At 40.3% G+C, this 16,661-nt stretch overlaps 1 protein-coding gene across 1 annotated transcript; it reads right to left on the bottom strand.

Moving 5' to 3' along the window:
* Positions 1-6,649: 6,649 nt before the first annotated feature.
* opn8b (opsin 8, group member b) lies at positions 6,650-15,813 on the bottom strand. The gene is made up of 4 exons (XM_062467942.1): positions 15,473-15,813; positions 10,447-10,740; positions 9,297-9,622; positions 6,650-7,613 (listed from the first exon to the last, which is right to left on the bottom strand). The coding sequence occupies exons 1-4, from the start codon at positions 15,540-15,542 to the stop codon at positions 7,209-7,211; spliced, it is 1,095 nt and encodes a 364-aa protein (XP_062323926.1). The 5' UTR covers positions 15,543-15,813; the 3' UTR covers positions 6,650-7,208.
* Between the last annotated feature and the right edge of the window lie 848 nt (positions 15,814-16,661).

Below are 16,661 nucleotides of genomic sequence, written 5' to 3'. Positions count from 1 at the left end.
CCGAATGGAACCCATGCCGCTGCTTTAAGGCCTCAGCCTACATGGCACATGTGTCACCAGGACACCCCACGTTTAAGTGGTTTTAACAGCCTCAGGGCTGAGAGGAAGAAAAAGGATTGATGTTCTTGGTGTGGCAGCCACGACTATGCGAATTATAACAACCACCTCCCTAGTGGTGTGAAACCTGACCTTGTCATCTCTTAGACATATCCAGGTCACTAAATAATTGATGGTGTTTTAAGCAAGATGGCCATACCTTACTTAAAATAAGATAAAAATAACAACAGCTGAATGGAACAAGCCAGGCAAAACACCTTTCTGAATTCGTCTGAAACTGCCCAGAGGTCCATCTCAACCATACTAATTTACAGTTAAGCTTGAATTAATAACATGCCTGAGATTCTGTTCTATCACTTTGATCCCTAATCAGATGTCTCATTAGCTGCCTCATGATAATTATACCTTCTGGTCTGCCACCTGTGCATCCATCATCCCTAGAAGTTACTTACTGCCACCCTGAAATCATGGAAGATGATGAAAATCAACAGTCTCCATGTTATTTAGGGATGTCTCTGTAATAGCTGAGATCAGACTGTCAGACAGGATGAAAGCTCTCTGGAAATAGAAATGTTGTTCCTCACATCCACAGGCTTTCAGAGTGCCATGTTGCCCCAGGTCTTGGTCTGATTACCTGGTACAGGTAATGGATCTGTACCTGGTACATTTAATCAGATTTGTGCCCTCTGGTGCAGGTAATCAAATCTGTGCCCTCTGGTACAGGTAATTAGATTTGTGCCCTCTGGTACAGGTAATCAGATCTGTGCTCTCTTGTACAGGTAATCAGATGTGTGTCCTCTGGTACAGGTAATCAGATGTGTGCCCTCTGGTGCAGGTAATCAGATGTGCCCTCTGGTGCAGGTAATCAGATGTGCCCTCTGGTGCAGGTAATTAGATCTGATATAATCAGGGGGCACAGCTTGGGGCAAGAGACGATATAGCTTCCAGCTAATATAGTTACATAACTACATAACTAAACAGAATATGAGGCAAAGGACAATGAATGCAAATATTAAAGGTCAGAGGACCAATGGACAGATAAGAATATCCTGAAAAACAGGAAAATAATTGAGACCAGACGAGAGGTGCTTCTTATTGCCTTCTCGCTCCGCTCAGCATATTGAGGAAGCACCAACACCCGTCTGCAGAGTCCCTGATGAAAACACAGCGCCACATTAGTTCCTACTGGCAACAACACTGAAATGTTCAGTTTTTTTCCTCATTATTGGCCTCTATGGGCCATATTTCACAAAACATTACTCAAAATAACAAACTAACAAAAGCTCAAAAATGTGATCACACATCATGGGTGTAACACAAACTTTGACTTACAGTTTTTCTCAGTCGCTTTGGTGCATTTCTCACATCACTATTTACATTTGCACAACAGTAAATGCAGTTCTCAAAACAATTAGTACAAACTGCAAACTGCAAAACCTAGTTGATAACCTGCAAAAGTGTGTCACTTGCTCAAAATGGATAACTCATTCCTCAAAAGCAAGTATTCATGTCAATGAAAGTGTCAGTGTCATCAAGATGAAAAGTCATGACACCATTGTTTATGAACAAGATAGTCAAATGGCTTTGTCATGTTTTCATTATGACAGTTTACTCTGTAAATGTTTTCCAATGCAAAAAAGTCAGATCTTGGTGACACTACCTGAAAATGCTCAAGACAGCACTATATACTATTTGCACAGCCATTTGAAAAATACAGTAAAGTTACACATTACTGTATTTAGGGAGGTAAATGAGTACAAGACACTGAATATGTATGTTTCACATTTTTACTGCATATGCTCTTTGCAATTCTAATTTGTTCACAGCATTGTGCAAACGAAAAAATACACCCTTATTTATAACAAATATAAACTCCCTTTGGGTACAGCTGTGCACAACGGTAAACAATATTGCAGTACAACATGCAACAACAACATCAGGGATCCGCCTACGTACTTGGCCTCTTCTTCCTCTTCCCCTGTTTTGTCTCCTTCCTCCCCGCACCCTCACCCCTCTTCCTCAAGGCTGACCTTCCATTTCTGTGTCACAGTATTGTAGAAATGGTACACACTATGTCCTGCTTGGTTCATATGTGCTTGTAAAGGGGGGGTTTATGGGACTCAGCTCTGACAGTGATTATAGAGAAGTGGCTTATCATTGGTTGCAACTGATACTTCACACACCCCTTCTCTTCAGTGAAAGCTGAGATTCACCTGAGAGAAATGGTTCAATTTAGGAGACATTTTCAGGAAAAAAAAATATTTAAAAAAACTTTGTAAAATTTGCTTGACAGATTTTGACAACTAGTTCAACATTTTTGTATATAATGACTCAAACAATGAAATGAGGACTATTAGTTTTATATGCAATGACTATTCAGCATTCACAAGTATAGTTAATTTTGACTGACATGACATAAGCAAATGATAATGTTATAAAACAGCAGAGAGTTGTATGAAAGCAATTGACGCATGTCCAAACGCACTTGCAATTTGTTGGAAGGAATGAGAAACTGCTACTAAAAATGACTAAATGTTGTGGAGGTTGAACTAACTGTTGTGCAAATGTAAATAGTGATGTGAGAAATGCACTAAGCGACTGAGAAAAACTGTAATAACCATCAACCTCACCAATTGAGCAGTCTTTTTTTAATGGTGAAATCATTTTTTTTTTTATCATTGTGACGTTGTAATGAACGTGTGACGTTGTAACAAATAATGAATAGCATACACAACACATTTGCTTACATTATTAGTAGTGCTGTCAGTTTAACGCGTTATTAACGGCGTTAACGCAAACCCATTTTAACGGCGTACATTTTTCTATCGCGCGATTAACATTCTTTTTGGCCTAGCAAACGTTGTAGTTTTTTTCAGACGCTGTTGCAACAACTACTGACGTTAGAAAGACTACAACACCACACCAGATCTAGCTAGACCGGAAACAAAACAACAGGCACGCCACACTCACTTGTTTGGCCTTGCGAGCCGGCTAAAGTCTATAGTTAGTCTATAGCCGGCTATAGTCAGGTGGCTGAGCGGTGAGGGAGTCGGACTAGTAATCTGAAGGTTGCCTGTTCGATTCCCGGTCAGGCCAACTGACGTTGTGTCCTTGGGCAAGGCACTTCACCCTACTTGCCTCGGGGGAATGTCCCTGTACTTACTGTAAGTCGCTCTGGATAAGAGCGTCTGCTAAATGACTAAATGTAAATGTAAAGAGTAGTAGGCTAACGTTACATTTTGAGTGGATGGCGAGCGCGAGACGCCGAAATGGATGCCAATAAGATTCTGAATGGAAAGTTTACTTTTAAAAAGTTGCCAAATGGTTCCATTGACAAGACCAAAGTGATCTGTGTGTTTTGTCGTTGTGAACTGAGCTATCATCGCAGCACGTCCAGTCTGAAATACCACTTGATGGCCAAGCACACAGTTGATGCGAATTCTCCGCCCCCTCGTCAAAGCCAGGCGATTGATGTTGTTTTCAATTTAAAAAAAACATTTGCACCAAGCAATCCAATACACTTTTCCATGTTGATAAGAGCATTAAAATGAGAAAAATAATTAATTGCGATTCGCGATTAATTGCGATTAATCGCGATTAAATATTTTAATCGTTTGACAGCACTAATTATTAGCTTGAATTTGTGATATTTCTAGAAATATCAACCCGTTCTCTGCTTCTCTGAATAGAGTATTTGGTGTATTACGCTAGCACTTAGCACAGCTTGAGGAACTGCAGACTGTGGCTCCCTGGCTGTAACCACAACAACCAAACCATTATCCAGACAGCCCACTCACCCCGCTAACACTCAAACCCAACGGACATTTATCTCTGACACATTCTGAGCCTGTTCGTCATTGTTGTGTGAGTGTCATCAGTGTCATCAATGGTTCTCCAACCCTGGACCCTCTATACCTTTTAATGTCATGAATAATCAGTCTGAAATTTACAGTATTGCATGTCCAGCGTTGACACTTCTTTTGTTAAGTTTGGGTTAAGTTTTATAACTATTCTTTGCAGGTAATGTAAAAATGATGTGCAGATAATTAAACAACCATCTGAAGATGTCAGATGGTTAGAAAATTAAGTAAATACTTCATTATCTTACTGATCCTTTATTACTGTTCTCAAACCATTTACTAACCATTTGCTGTCGTAACTTAGCTTTTAAAGGATGGTTGTATTAAAGTGTAACCAGCGGTTAAAAAAGATTATGAGGGCATTTAAGAAGAGAAAGATTTGTCCTCAATAAAAAGTGTACACAATTTCTAAGCTGTTTGAAAAAAGGTTACACAAAATAAGGTGTGTCTTCACTGTGACTGTTACAGTTTTTCTCAATTGCTAAAACACTAAAACCCATTGGCTGAACAAAGTTCTCATTTGCCTGAACTCATGTAGCTAATTGTGCAGTCTGTCAATACCTTAAACCATTTCACATGGTAAAACACATTTGCAGATCTCACATAGACTTTTCAGCAAAACTTTAAACACATTCTCATTCTCAAAACACATTCTGCACTCTAATGCACATGTCATCCATACTGGTAAACACAAATGGCAACAATCAAATACAAATAGAGAAAACATGTCATTGACTAAACACAACCACTCAAAATTGATTTCACTTGTTTCAAATGATGTGACACAACCAATATAAGCCAGTTCAGAGAGCAAACAGGTTGTTGAAGGTGGGAAAATATTGCTTGTGATGTCAACGAAGTGCTCTGGCCTGACCCAGCCTTGTAGGCTGTAATGAACAAATGCTATGGCCCTGAACATTGTGCTTTCCATTTGTTACAGTAACAGTACTGACTGCTCAATAGATTTTGACTGGTTGCAGATTCATATCAACAAAGAACAAGAGTGAGTTGTGAGTCGTGAGATGCAGGGTACAGCACTGTATAGGGGTACAAGGAGGAGAAAGAACAAAATAAATTGCAAAGAGCAAAGCAGAGTAGTAATTTCTGATCAATTTTGAGCTACTATGATAGAACATGTTTTCGTTCATTACGTAAAAGACAATGACGGATAAATATGAAATTTGTTTTGAGATTACTACAAATGTACTTTCCCCTGAGAACTATAAGTTTTGAACAATGTGTTTTCTATTTTTTGGTGTATTGTTTACTGACTGCTTGATAGTGTATATCATTTTGATCATTTTGTTTATGATTTGAGAGCAGTGTTTGATTTTGAGCACAGGTAAATCTGTTTTGAGGTGAAAGTTTGATTTTGAGCACAGGTAAAACAGTTTTGAGGCGAAAGTTTCATTTTGCAAGAGGATTCAGAGGTTTTGTAAATAGTACTTGAAGATGAGGTTTTGTGTTTACAGTTTTGAGAAAATGGATGACTGTTTCAAGAAATATGTATTAGCAATCGTGAAAAACTGTACATAATGAACTTACTGAACATACTGAACATACTTACTGAACATACTGAACATAGTGGCGGAACACAGTAACATATAGAATTTCTTAATTACGTCAACCATAACATCAATGAAACTGAATCCAAATTCGAAATTAAGAAACACTATAGAATAATAAAGGGGCTGTGTATGTTTTCTTATTATAGCATGGAATGGGCAATAAGCCAAACACAACAATTGAGGTACGGGAAAAAATTTCAGGGCAACAGCACCTGAACTTTTTGTTCAAACACAGCACTTATAAGAATATTCACATCTAAAACAGTAAAACAGGGTCTTAGACAAGCTGAGTCTGGTTGAGCCTGAAGAAAACATTACACAGGGTCTTCCTGCAAACTCCAGAATGAGGGAAAATACAGACAAACTCATTCAGTGCAGACAAGCGAGGGGCGCTGAGGAGAATGCAGTTTCCTGAAGAGGTATAACATCCAAAGGAGGCAGTGGTATGGTTTAAATATGATATATTCAGATGTTTTCACTATGATATTGTTTTCCATAACTGCTCTTTATTTCTAGAACAACTGAAACTATATCAATAGTTATATATCTATGTCTATTCTATTCTAAACTACATTCTAGAACTGTGTACATATTACATTTTGTATCTCTATTGTGCATCTGTGATACATATCTTCAGTTTTATAGACAGTGTTTATATATTTATGTATACTGTAAATGTATTCTCAAGAGTCACTGGCTTATCAATTTATTTTGATGTTTAATGCTTAAACAATTAGGAGCTATGATAATGAATGTACAGTTAACAGTGTAAAGTCTACCTTGTATGACATTAACATTCCAAAATTCATACTGATTCCATTTCACAACATATTTTCAAGTATGAAAAGAGTATGAACAAGTTCAGAAAATCTCTACCACTCAGGTGGTGACTTACTTCAGCTCTGAATCTTAGTTTAAAGCTTTTGATTCCATTTAAATAGGGAAAATGAACATGTAAATTATAAATGTATTATGAAGGTTATGAATATTTATCAATGCCCTCTTCACTCAAAGTGTTACCCAGTGTCATGCAACTCATTTCAAAGTGACTTAATTACCTAGGAACCTTAATCACAGCTTCTAAAATTCAACTATGCACCGACAGTACAATTGCTGCATTGTATAGGGATATTTTTGTAAGAGAAATTACCTCTCCATTTATGTATGTGTTTACACTTAATATGGTTCGGACAAACATCATACTTTTGTCTGGACACTAGATTTGGAGAATCGTCACATCCAAACCAAAAACATCTACACAACTACACACAAATCACGATTCAAAGTCAAGATAGTTGTCAAACATCAAAGTTTACCTTTCACCTGAAATTGTAATCCCATAGAAGGATTATTTTTTCACAGCAGCCTTTGTTTATTTTCACGTTCCTGGTTCCTGTACTCAACTCTCAGTGTTCATCAGCTGTCAGTCCTGTGTCTGATCGACTAAGAATGACACAGTTGTGTCCTTTCTTATTCAACCATCCGTGAAGGGTCAGACAATAATACCGCTCTCTACACTGTACACACCAGTGGTACTTATAAAGGTATTGATTCGTCATCTCAGTTCATGGCATGAGTGATAAATGAATGTCCATGCTTCCTCCTGGTGCTATAGCCTCCTTATGCACACAGCACCACTCACGTTAAATAAAGCACAAGTTGCCGTTGTCGTCAGCCCAGAAATCAATACCTCCACTGACACACACGGGTGTGTGACTCACTGCTAGGCGAGCGGAGAGACGGTTGCTGCTGACAGTTCGTGGAGTTCGGGTATGTGTCTGGTGTCCCTGGTACACATCCTTATGCTCTCGTCGGGCACCTTGGACATCTCACACCCCGTGTAGACCCCGTGGGTCACGTGACCCTGTGAGACGTTGCAGGCGTTGTAGCGCCCACAGACCGCAGCACAGACCGAGGTGAAGCACAGCTGCTTCACCTCCTTCTTGAAGCTCTTGCTGAAGGTGTAGTAGATGAAGGGGTTGTAGACTGTGGAGGTCTTGGCAAACAGGCAGGGCAACATGGACAGGCCCGGAGAGATGGACGAACCGTTGTTAAAAACGGACCAGAGGTTGACAACCCCATAGGGTGTCCAGCAGCCGATGAATCCAGCACTGATCAGCACAGCAATCTGCAATGAGCCGAATAGAGTTTCAGGCTACAAGCTACACGTTTGCGCTAAATTAAGAAAAACATAACGAATAGAAAACGAGAAAAGAGTCCAAACTAGAAATATAAATAATTAATTTTTATATTCCTGTTAAATTTGCCTGAAAACGCCTAAACAGCATACCCAAAGTAAATTGAAAGCTGTTCTTGAACCATTTGGAGTACATGCATGTAAATGATCTCTTTTGAAAGCTGACACTCTGAAGTTATGTCCCCTGTTGTCAGGACCCCTGTCAGTCCTTCTAGTGTTGAGTAATAGAAGCTTGAACACAAGGAAAGTGAAAATTTATATTTCCGCCTAGATTTTGTTTTGAAAACAGAGGCCTGAAGAGGCCTAGAGGTCGTAGGTATTATCTGGAAGACTAAATTGGACCACAGGTTGAAGCCTTACCCAATTCAAATCAAAAGTCAAACATAATACCACAATATATTCATATTTGACACATGTTTTTATAAGAGTACATCCAGGAATTTTCTAAAAGGGTCTTTTGGAGACTCCAAAATTACCCTTTGTAACCAAGGTCAAGGTCAAATAAAAAGGTATTATTTTTCATAATTGTTATCTCTAATGAAAGGTGGTACTTAGAACTATCATATATAATAGCTAAATCCCTAATTAGTATTACTGAAACACAAAAACTGAAGCATGAACACATTGGAGTGCTTTATCTGATTCCAAGGATTGGCGCACAAAGAACACTGATTCTGTCAACCATATTGCGCAATCGACTGTTATTTTGAAGGCTCCACAGACGCATACAAATGAGGTATTGGCATTTTCAGCTAGCTGTCAGCTACAAGGCTAACGAGCTAATTTCAGAGCCAGTCGAAGCCAGTTCGAGAAATTTGTTTAGAACGAGTGTGTGTGTGTGGGGGGGGGGGGGGGTGAATATTCACTGTCAACGGGGCATGGAAGCTCCTATTGGGTCAATCAAGGTGTCAATCAAAAGGGGAGGGTTCAACGGACATTTTGATACCTTCATATTGTAAATACTCCGTTGCTAACCGGAGAAAAGAACACTTTTATGTGAACAAGTTGTTTCTTCCGTCGGCTAACTTGCATAATGAAACAAAGGATAATGGCTATTCATGAACGTAAAACATTGTATTTGGACGAATTACTTTACATGGTTAGATACTTTGAACCCTTGGGACTTACGCAGATCAAGTTTTGATGGCATGATTTGCACACCTGGACCTATTTGAACCACTTAGGGTGAGTACAACTTTTTTCTTTGGCATTGTTGAAGGAATGTTCACCGGAAAAAGACGTTGACTTTGCTTGCTATTGCGACTTGATCTTGAATTGGTTTATTTCAATGGAAGCACAAGAATCGTAGCTTTCCAACGATGTATAACATGTGTAGCGTCTAAAAAATATATTTGTTAGAATTTAGTGCGTCCTAACTGAGGGAGGGGGAGGCAGCATTTTTGTCACGCGGGCGAAACAGGAGCGTAAACAGGTTGTGTTTTGAAGGTTGTAATGAGTGATACATCAAGACTCGCGAAAGGGGGTTATAGCTGTTATAGCTATATATATGTTCAATTATCAACTACAATCACACAGTCCAGTATTGTGCTGATGAAGGAAAGCTGTTGTCATGAGTGTGTGTGTGTGTTTTTTTTGTGGGTCTTTCTTACTCACCAACATGAGTCTTCTGTTCATCTTCACAATGTTGGGGACCTGGTTGATGTTGTTGATGGATTTGTAGGTGATGTAAAGCTTGAGGGCTATGACAGAGTAGCAGCCTGTGATGACAATGGAGGGGAGCAGCAGGTTGCAGATAAAAATAGCGATGATGAAGGAGAAGCCCTGGGCTTTCATCTCCAACCAGGACAGGGTGCAGGACAGACCAAAGGGCTCGGGTCCGTATTTCCCCCAGCCTAGCAAGGGCAGGAGGGCCCAGAGCAGGGCGTACAGCCAGCACCACAGACACAGTAGCTTTACGTTCCTCTGACTGATCTTCTCCTCTGGGGGAAAAGACGGAGAAAAGAGACAGAAAGATTTACATTTAGTAGAGGCTCTTATCCAGAGCGACTTACAGTAAGTAAAGTGACATTCCCCCCGAGGCAAGTAGGGTGAAGTGCCTTGCCCAAAGACACAGTCATCTTGCACGGCCTGGAATCGAACCGGCGACCTTCTGATTATTAGCCCGATTCTCTAACCGCTCAGCCACCTGACTCTCTAACCTCTCAGCCAACTGACTCCCTGAAAGATTAGGCAAAAGGACGACCCGCACTGTAGAGCATGTGGAAGGGCTGAAATAGCTGCTCTAAATTCCGAAAGCTTTTCACACGTTCTCCCCCACATTTCCTCCTCAAAATGTCCACACAAGTCCCGCGAGGCTTCCTACGTGCTAAACACTGCTGTATTCTCTGGCTAGTGCTACGGGGTCAACCCAGTCCCCACTCAGTCCAAACACAGGGTTCTGAGTAAAGCTACATGTGTGACAACAACGGTTTGTCAAAAGCAAACCTAAAAGTGGCAGAAAGTATAACTCGAAACTATAACGCAATTTCACAGGACCTGGCAGGATTTGAAACATTTGTATACGTAGTTCGAGTGATTTTAGATGTCCTGTGATTTGTGCTCTTCATTAATTCAATGGACCCTCCTCATGTAGACACAAGAGAATGGATTTTTTGTTTCGATTAACTTCAGTACACATGAAAATGGACGATTTAGCTCAATTAAATAGCATTCTATTTCTGGAAGGAGTGATACCATAGAGACAGAGCAGGTGCCTTTATTGCATTCATCCAGAGAGAGAGAGAGAGAGAGAGAGAGTACTTACTAGGAGACTGCAGGCTGAGGGACACCATGAAGCGCACCATGGCCATCACCGTCAGGGTCATGGCGCTGGCTGTGCCAAAGAAGAAGCCCATGAAGGCGTAGTAGACACAGCTGGCATCGCTCCCCAGCCAGTGGTGGTTCCAGGCCGAGGCCACCGCCAGGGGGTACATGGTGACAGCGGCCCCCAAGTCTGTCACCGCCAGGTTGACACTCAGCATCTCCGGTGGTTTCATACTGGACGACCTCCTGAAGGCCATGATGAGGACCAACAGGTTCCCCACGAAGGACAGCACAGCTGGGACATGGGGTCATGTGGATTATGACCACAAAGGTTAACCCTCGTGCTGCCTTCGGGTCACATGACCCAAAGGTTCATAACGAACCATCGTTGTGTTTACCCAATTTTACCCAATACAAAAACAAATACAAATAATTTTCTTTTAACCATTCCAATGTGGGGGGTCTGAGACAGCCCGACAGTTAAAAGAAAATGCTTCACTTTGTTTTTGTATGAGGTAAATTTGTCGCAATACGACGGTGGGTCACAATGACTGATGGGTCAGAATGACCCGAAGATAACACAAGGGTTAAAGAGCACAGGAGGAAAATGTTTTGCAGACAATATGGCTCTCTTTTTATGTGCTCTGAGACAGATGAGTTCGCTAGCTTTGGCTTTGTTAAGGCACATGCAGTTACAGACAGGAGCCAGATTTCCACCTCCGTGCTGTAAGGGATCTGTTTGTCAGCTTTTAGCGGGATCTTCTCAGGAATGTGATACCAAAAACATGAGTCTCCTCAATTCCCTTTATAAACTCCCTTTAAAGGGCATGTGACATTCGAAGGAAAACCACTGTGGTATTCCACTCTTTACAGGAAGAACCATAACTGATGTGGATGGGTGAGATATGGGACTAGATAGACTACAGCTCATTCAAAATTCTGCAGCTAGATTATTAACCAAAACTAAAAGGAGAGAACACATTAGTCCTGTCCTAGCTACTTTACACTGGCTCCCTGTTACCTTCAGACTTGACTTTAAGGTCCTTTTCCTCACATGCAAAGCTGTACACGGACAAGGACCTAGCTACATTGTTAACTCCCTTATAAACTACACACCAGCTAGAACACTGCGATCATCAAATGCAGGCCTATTAGAGGTCACCAGAAGCAGTCGTAAGAAGATTGGTGATTCGGCCTTTGTCAATTACGCCCCAAAACTAAGGAACAAATTACCCATAAATTTTAGGGAAGCAAACACGCTAGACATTTTTAAAAGACAGCTTAAAACCTACCTTTTTACCGAAGCATTTAAGTAATTTTATCGCAGAAGGGTTTTACTACTTTTATTAGTTACATTATTGTTTTTATAAATTTGCTATTTTAATTATTACTTTTATCACTTGTAATATAGTTTTTATTGATTTTATGTAAAGCACCTTGAGCTACAATTCTTGTATGAAATGTGCTATATAAATAAAGTCTTACTTACTTACTTACTTACTTACTTACTTACTTACTTACTTACTTACTTACTTACTTACTTACTTACTTAATTAATTGTCAGTCAGTAAACGTGTTTCAATGGAGTTGCCAAGAATTGTGTTACCACATACAGTTCATGATTAATTGGACATTTTAAGAGTGTGAGTCTGAATTGCATAACAACTGTAAAAAATGTACACCAATCCAAAGCTTAAAGAATACATATTTGCTGGTTGACAAAATGGTTCTCTACTTGCTCAAATAAACAGATTTTATATGGATTTTCAAAGATATATTTGAAATTTGATTATTGGCAAGAAATCTAAAATATTATCTTACATAATGTACCAATACTAGAAAGTATTTTTTCTCTGTTTTGCTTTGAGAGGCAACGGTTTCTCCTTCATGTCATGCTACCAAAGAAATTCTACTTATAACCACAGATAAGAGGCAGAAGTAGAAAATACACAAGAAATACATGATGGATGCATTACTCACAGGCTGTCTCACTCAGTACATGTCAACAACACCTGAGGTTTAGGGAGTCGGCTATAAAAGGAGCTGTCTACATCAGTCCTGTCTCCTCATAAGGTAATTTTTACTATCACCAGGGGGCAATTTGTTGCACAACTTGCAGTGCATTTCTATTAGCTAATTCTCTTCCATTATTAGACATAACTATGTATTTCAGTTCAATTACTCTAAACTCTGTTCAGCCTAACTGCATTTACTGTGTACAAACTCACAAACTACACACCCTCAAAAGTATTATCTTGCGTTATGGTAAACAAAGTCTAACCTAAACTGACACACACACCGGGCTGTTGTGTCTGAATACCATCCCTGATGTTATAACATAGGAGAGCCATCACTAGAGGCATCCCTAGAGGCATCACTAGAGGCATCACTAAAGGCATCACTAGAGCCATCACTAGAGGCATCACTAGAGCCATCACTAGAGGCATCACTAGAGGCATCACTAGAGCCATCACTAGAGGCATCATTAGAGGCATCACTAGAGGCATCACTAGAGCCATCACTAGAGCCATCACTAGAGGCATCACTAGAGGCATCACTAGAGGCATCACTAGAGACATCACTAGAGGCATCACTAGAGGCATCACTAGAGGCATCACTAGAGCCATCACTAGAGCCATCACTAGAGGCATCACTAGAGACATCACTAGAGGCATCACTAGAGCCATCACTAGAGCCATCACTAGAGACATCACTAGAGGCATCACTAGAGCCATCACTAGAGGCATCACTAGAGCCATCACTAGAGGCATCACTAGAGCCATCACTAGAGCCATCACTAGAGGCATCACTAGAGGCATCACTAGAGGCATCACTAGAGCCATCACTAGAGCCATCACTAGAGGCATCACTAGAGGCATCACTAGAGGCATCACTAGAGCCATCACTAGAGCCATCACTAGAGCCATCACTAGAGCCATCACTAGAGGCATCACTAGAGCCATCACTAGAGCCATCACTAGAGGCATCACTAGAGCCATCACTAGCGCCATCACTAGAGGCATCACTAGAGGCATCACTAGAGGCATCCCTAGAGCCATCCCTAGAGCCATCACTAGAGGCATCACTAGAGCCATCACTAGAGCCATCACTAGAGCCATCACTAGAGGCATCACTAGAGGCAACTTCCTGCGTACGCCCGGCAGCACCGCCCCCTTCTCTCACTGTGACTTCCTCCTGCGTACCTTTCCCCCCATTATGAGCTTCATGCAAGAGACTACCCCTCAGGTCCAGGGAACCAATCACAAGCCCCCCATCCTCTCCCTCTCTCCAGACCCTTCATATTGTCTCTCTACCCTTCATGCTTACTGTTAATAATGATTCAAGGTTAATGGTAAATAACACATTCTCTCTAGAAAAATAGAAGGGGCATAAAAAAGGGTTTATCTGAATGGAGACCCTCTTCAGGCGGACATGCTAGATGGGTATGGTGAACAGGGTGTCAGGTTGAAAGGAACTGTAATCATTTGAGAGCCAGCCCAGAGAGCTGCAAGGCAAGGTAGGAATGAATAGATATATTGTCGGATGATAAGCATATTCAAAAAATGTTCTATATGAAATGACAAAATGAACAAGGTTATCAACAAAAAAATATTATTCTTGTGAGCATAGATATGTTGATGATTGTTTCTAATCATTCTGACAAGGAAATGTGTACACTTGAAATTTGTGTTTGTTCTCATAAAGCCCTTCATTATGTCAGAGGGAAAAATGGTGATCGTGGAACAGGGGAGGTTTAACAAGGAAGATCCCAACTGTTCAATGAAGGAAAAGTTATCAGGGAATGGATTTTCTCTACATTCATGTGTGTCCCTTTTGAAGAACAATTGAACAGGACATGAGACTGAACAGTTAACTTTCAGAAATATTTCATTTCTGAATGCCTGATTAAAGTATTAAACTGAAGTATTCCAGCGCAATCACCAGTCATCCACAACTTTGAAAACTAAAGGTTGACTGAAAACAGGCCATAACCTGGAAAACGTATTATTTGGCAAAATCAAGATAACATCACTGTTCAGTCTTGGTTTTTTATAGAAAAAAAGTCCACGTCAAACATGCCATGTTATGCAGACATCAGGATTCTAATATCCACAGGCCTCTAATCTCTAAGACAATCAATTAGGAGTTTCAACCTGATTTTGACAGTAGAAGCAGGTAGATTACAGTACTCCCTTTTGTCTATGCATGTTTGAATCTCTATCTCACCCTCTCCCTTTCTTTCTAGCTCTCTTCTGCATCTCTTCCTCTCTTCCAATTTATCTTCCTAAATTGGTTTGTGAAGTGGATGATGGCATGACCAATGTCCTGTAAGGGAAGAGGTTTCTTCATCGGTGGCAAGGCAAATGAGAGTTCATTCACACAGATGGACATACGAACAAGTATCTAGGCAACAAGTAACCTGCATGTGATGTGTGCAGTGTTTGGGATTAGTGTGTGTGTGAATGTGTGGGTGTTTGTTTGTAAGAGAAACCGTGTGTGAAGAGGGGATGGGGGTGTTGCAACCTCTTGTCAGTCAAGCACAGACTACAGACCTCAACCATAAACTTCTGACCTCATAACATTATGTGTGTGTGTGTGTGTGTGAGGAGAGAGAGTGAGTGAGGGAGAGAGAGTGCCGGTCAGCCCTCGGTTGCGTATTTCATGTCAAACACAGTTGCCTATCGAAAGGAACACAGTTTACAGATGCTTTTTAAAGCTAAATGTCTCTGACTCTATCTCTCTCTAACTGAGACCATTGCTATTTTAAAAATGTAAAACATATTTTCTTCCTCTGTTCCTATCTGATATAGCTTTGACTAAATGCTGGGGAATGCCCTGCAGCCACAGGTCCTGTATAACGTGCATCACTGCCGCTGACTTTTCATCATAGGAAACAGGATTTAAAGTATTTTGCAAAATGCGGCCCATAAGGTATAAAGATTAGTAAATTGTCTTCTTTTCAAGTCCGGTAAATAACATTTCTAAAATTTCTACCACAAGTATAAAACTCGCAAACAAAAACTTACCTATGATAAAAAGAAATATTCCAGCACCGATGTCAACAGCAGGTGATAATTTGGATGAATAGATGTCCATTTTGGAGGTATTTTATGTAACTGTTATCTAATTTTAAAAAATGCGTCTGCTCGCGTCCATCACTTGATAAACTATTGGAAAAAATGATAACGTCTATTCTTGTGTCCCAGGTTTAAAACTAGCCAACATTGCTCCGTTTGAGATTCACTGGTGCGCAAGAACCTCAACGAAGTACTGCCCCATAGGCTGCCCCAAACATGTACAAGCTGCGTGTGTCTGTGCGTTGCCGGCGAAAAGCTCAAACCGGAATCAGATGGGCAATTGTTGTACATGCATTTCGTTGTCGCTGTTTTGCTAAGAAACTTGGCAGAGGGCGTGACTGCGCAGGCCGTTTCAGACAGTTTTTGTAAACAGACCTTAGAAAAATGAAAGATGACCATTACATAGTGAATTTGAAATGCACATTGTAATGGTCATTTCAAATCAAATCGACGTAAACCTTCTTCTTCCAGGTTTAAGTCGATTTGATTTAGTCTTTTCATTAATGATATTGTTTTTAAATGTTGACATAAATAAACATCTAATGTAGCAATTCTGTAGGTTATTGCATCGGGAAAAGCACTGAGATTCACAACAAATCTGATTTCTTCATGAAATGAAGACCTAATTATTATCTTTCTTATTTCTCTCTCTTTACTTCCTTTATTGGATCAATAAAGCTACTTAATATCTATTAAGTATAATCACATCTATATCTATCTATTTCAACAGCTCTCCAAAAAAAACTATTTCATTTGGCATGTCATTTGGAAGGTATGATGACTTTCCAGAGCTGGGTCTGTGGTTTAGTGACCGGCACTAACAAGAAGACAGGCTGCAGCAGATTACATTTCTAACTGTCATACCGATGCACTTCAGGTTGGGTCCAACTGTAGCCTAATGGTCTGATGTTTCCCAATGTTTGAGTTTCTGGCTCCATCCATCTGAATGTAGTTTAAAGCATAACACCAATGCTTACATGCAACATCACAATCGCTACTTGACTGATGGATTCATTAATTCAGTTTCATGGATAAAAGGTACATTTCCATCTGTTCATGAATGCCTCACCTCTAAATTCAAACTGAGTGCCACTCAGTGAGTGTTACTATCCCTTCCTGTGATTTCAGAAATAATAGT

This window comes from Osmerus eperlanus, chromosome 8 (genome assembly GCF_963692335.1).
Source record: "Osmerus eperlanus chromosome 8, fOsmEpe2.1, whole genome shotgun sequence".
Classification (NCBI taxonomy): Eukaryota; Metazoa; Chordata; class Actinopteri; order Osmeriformes; family Osmeridae; genus Osmerus; species Osmerus eperlanus.
This window is presented reverse-complemented; position numbering and strand designations above follow the sequence as displayed.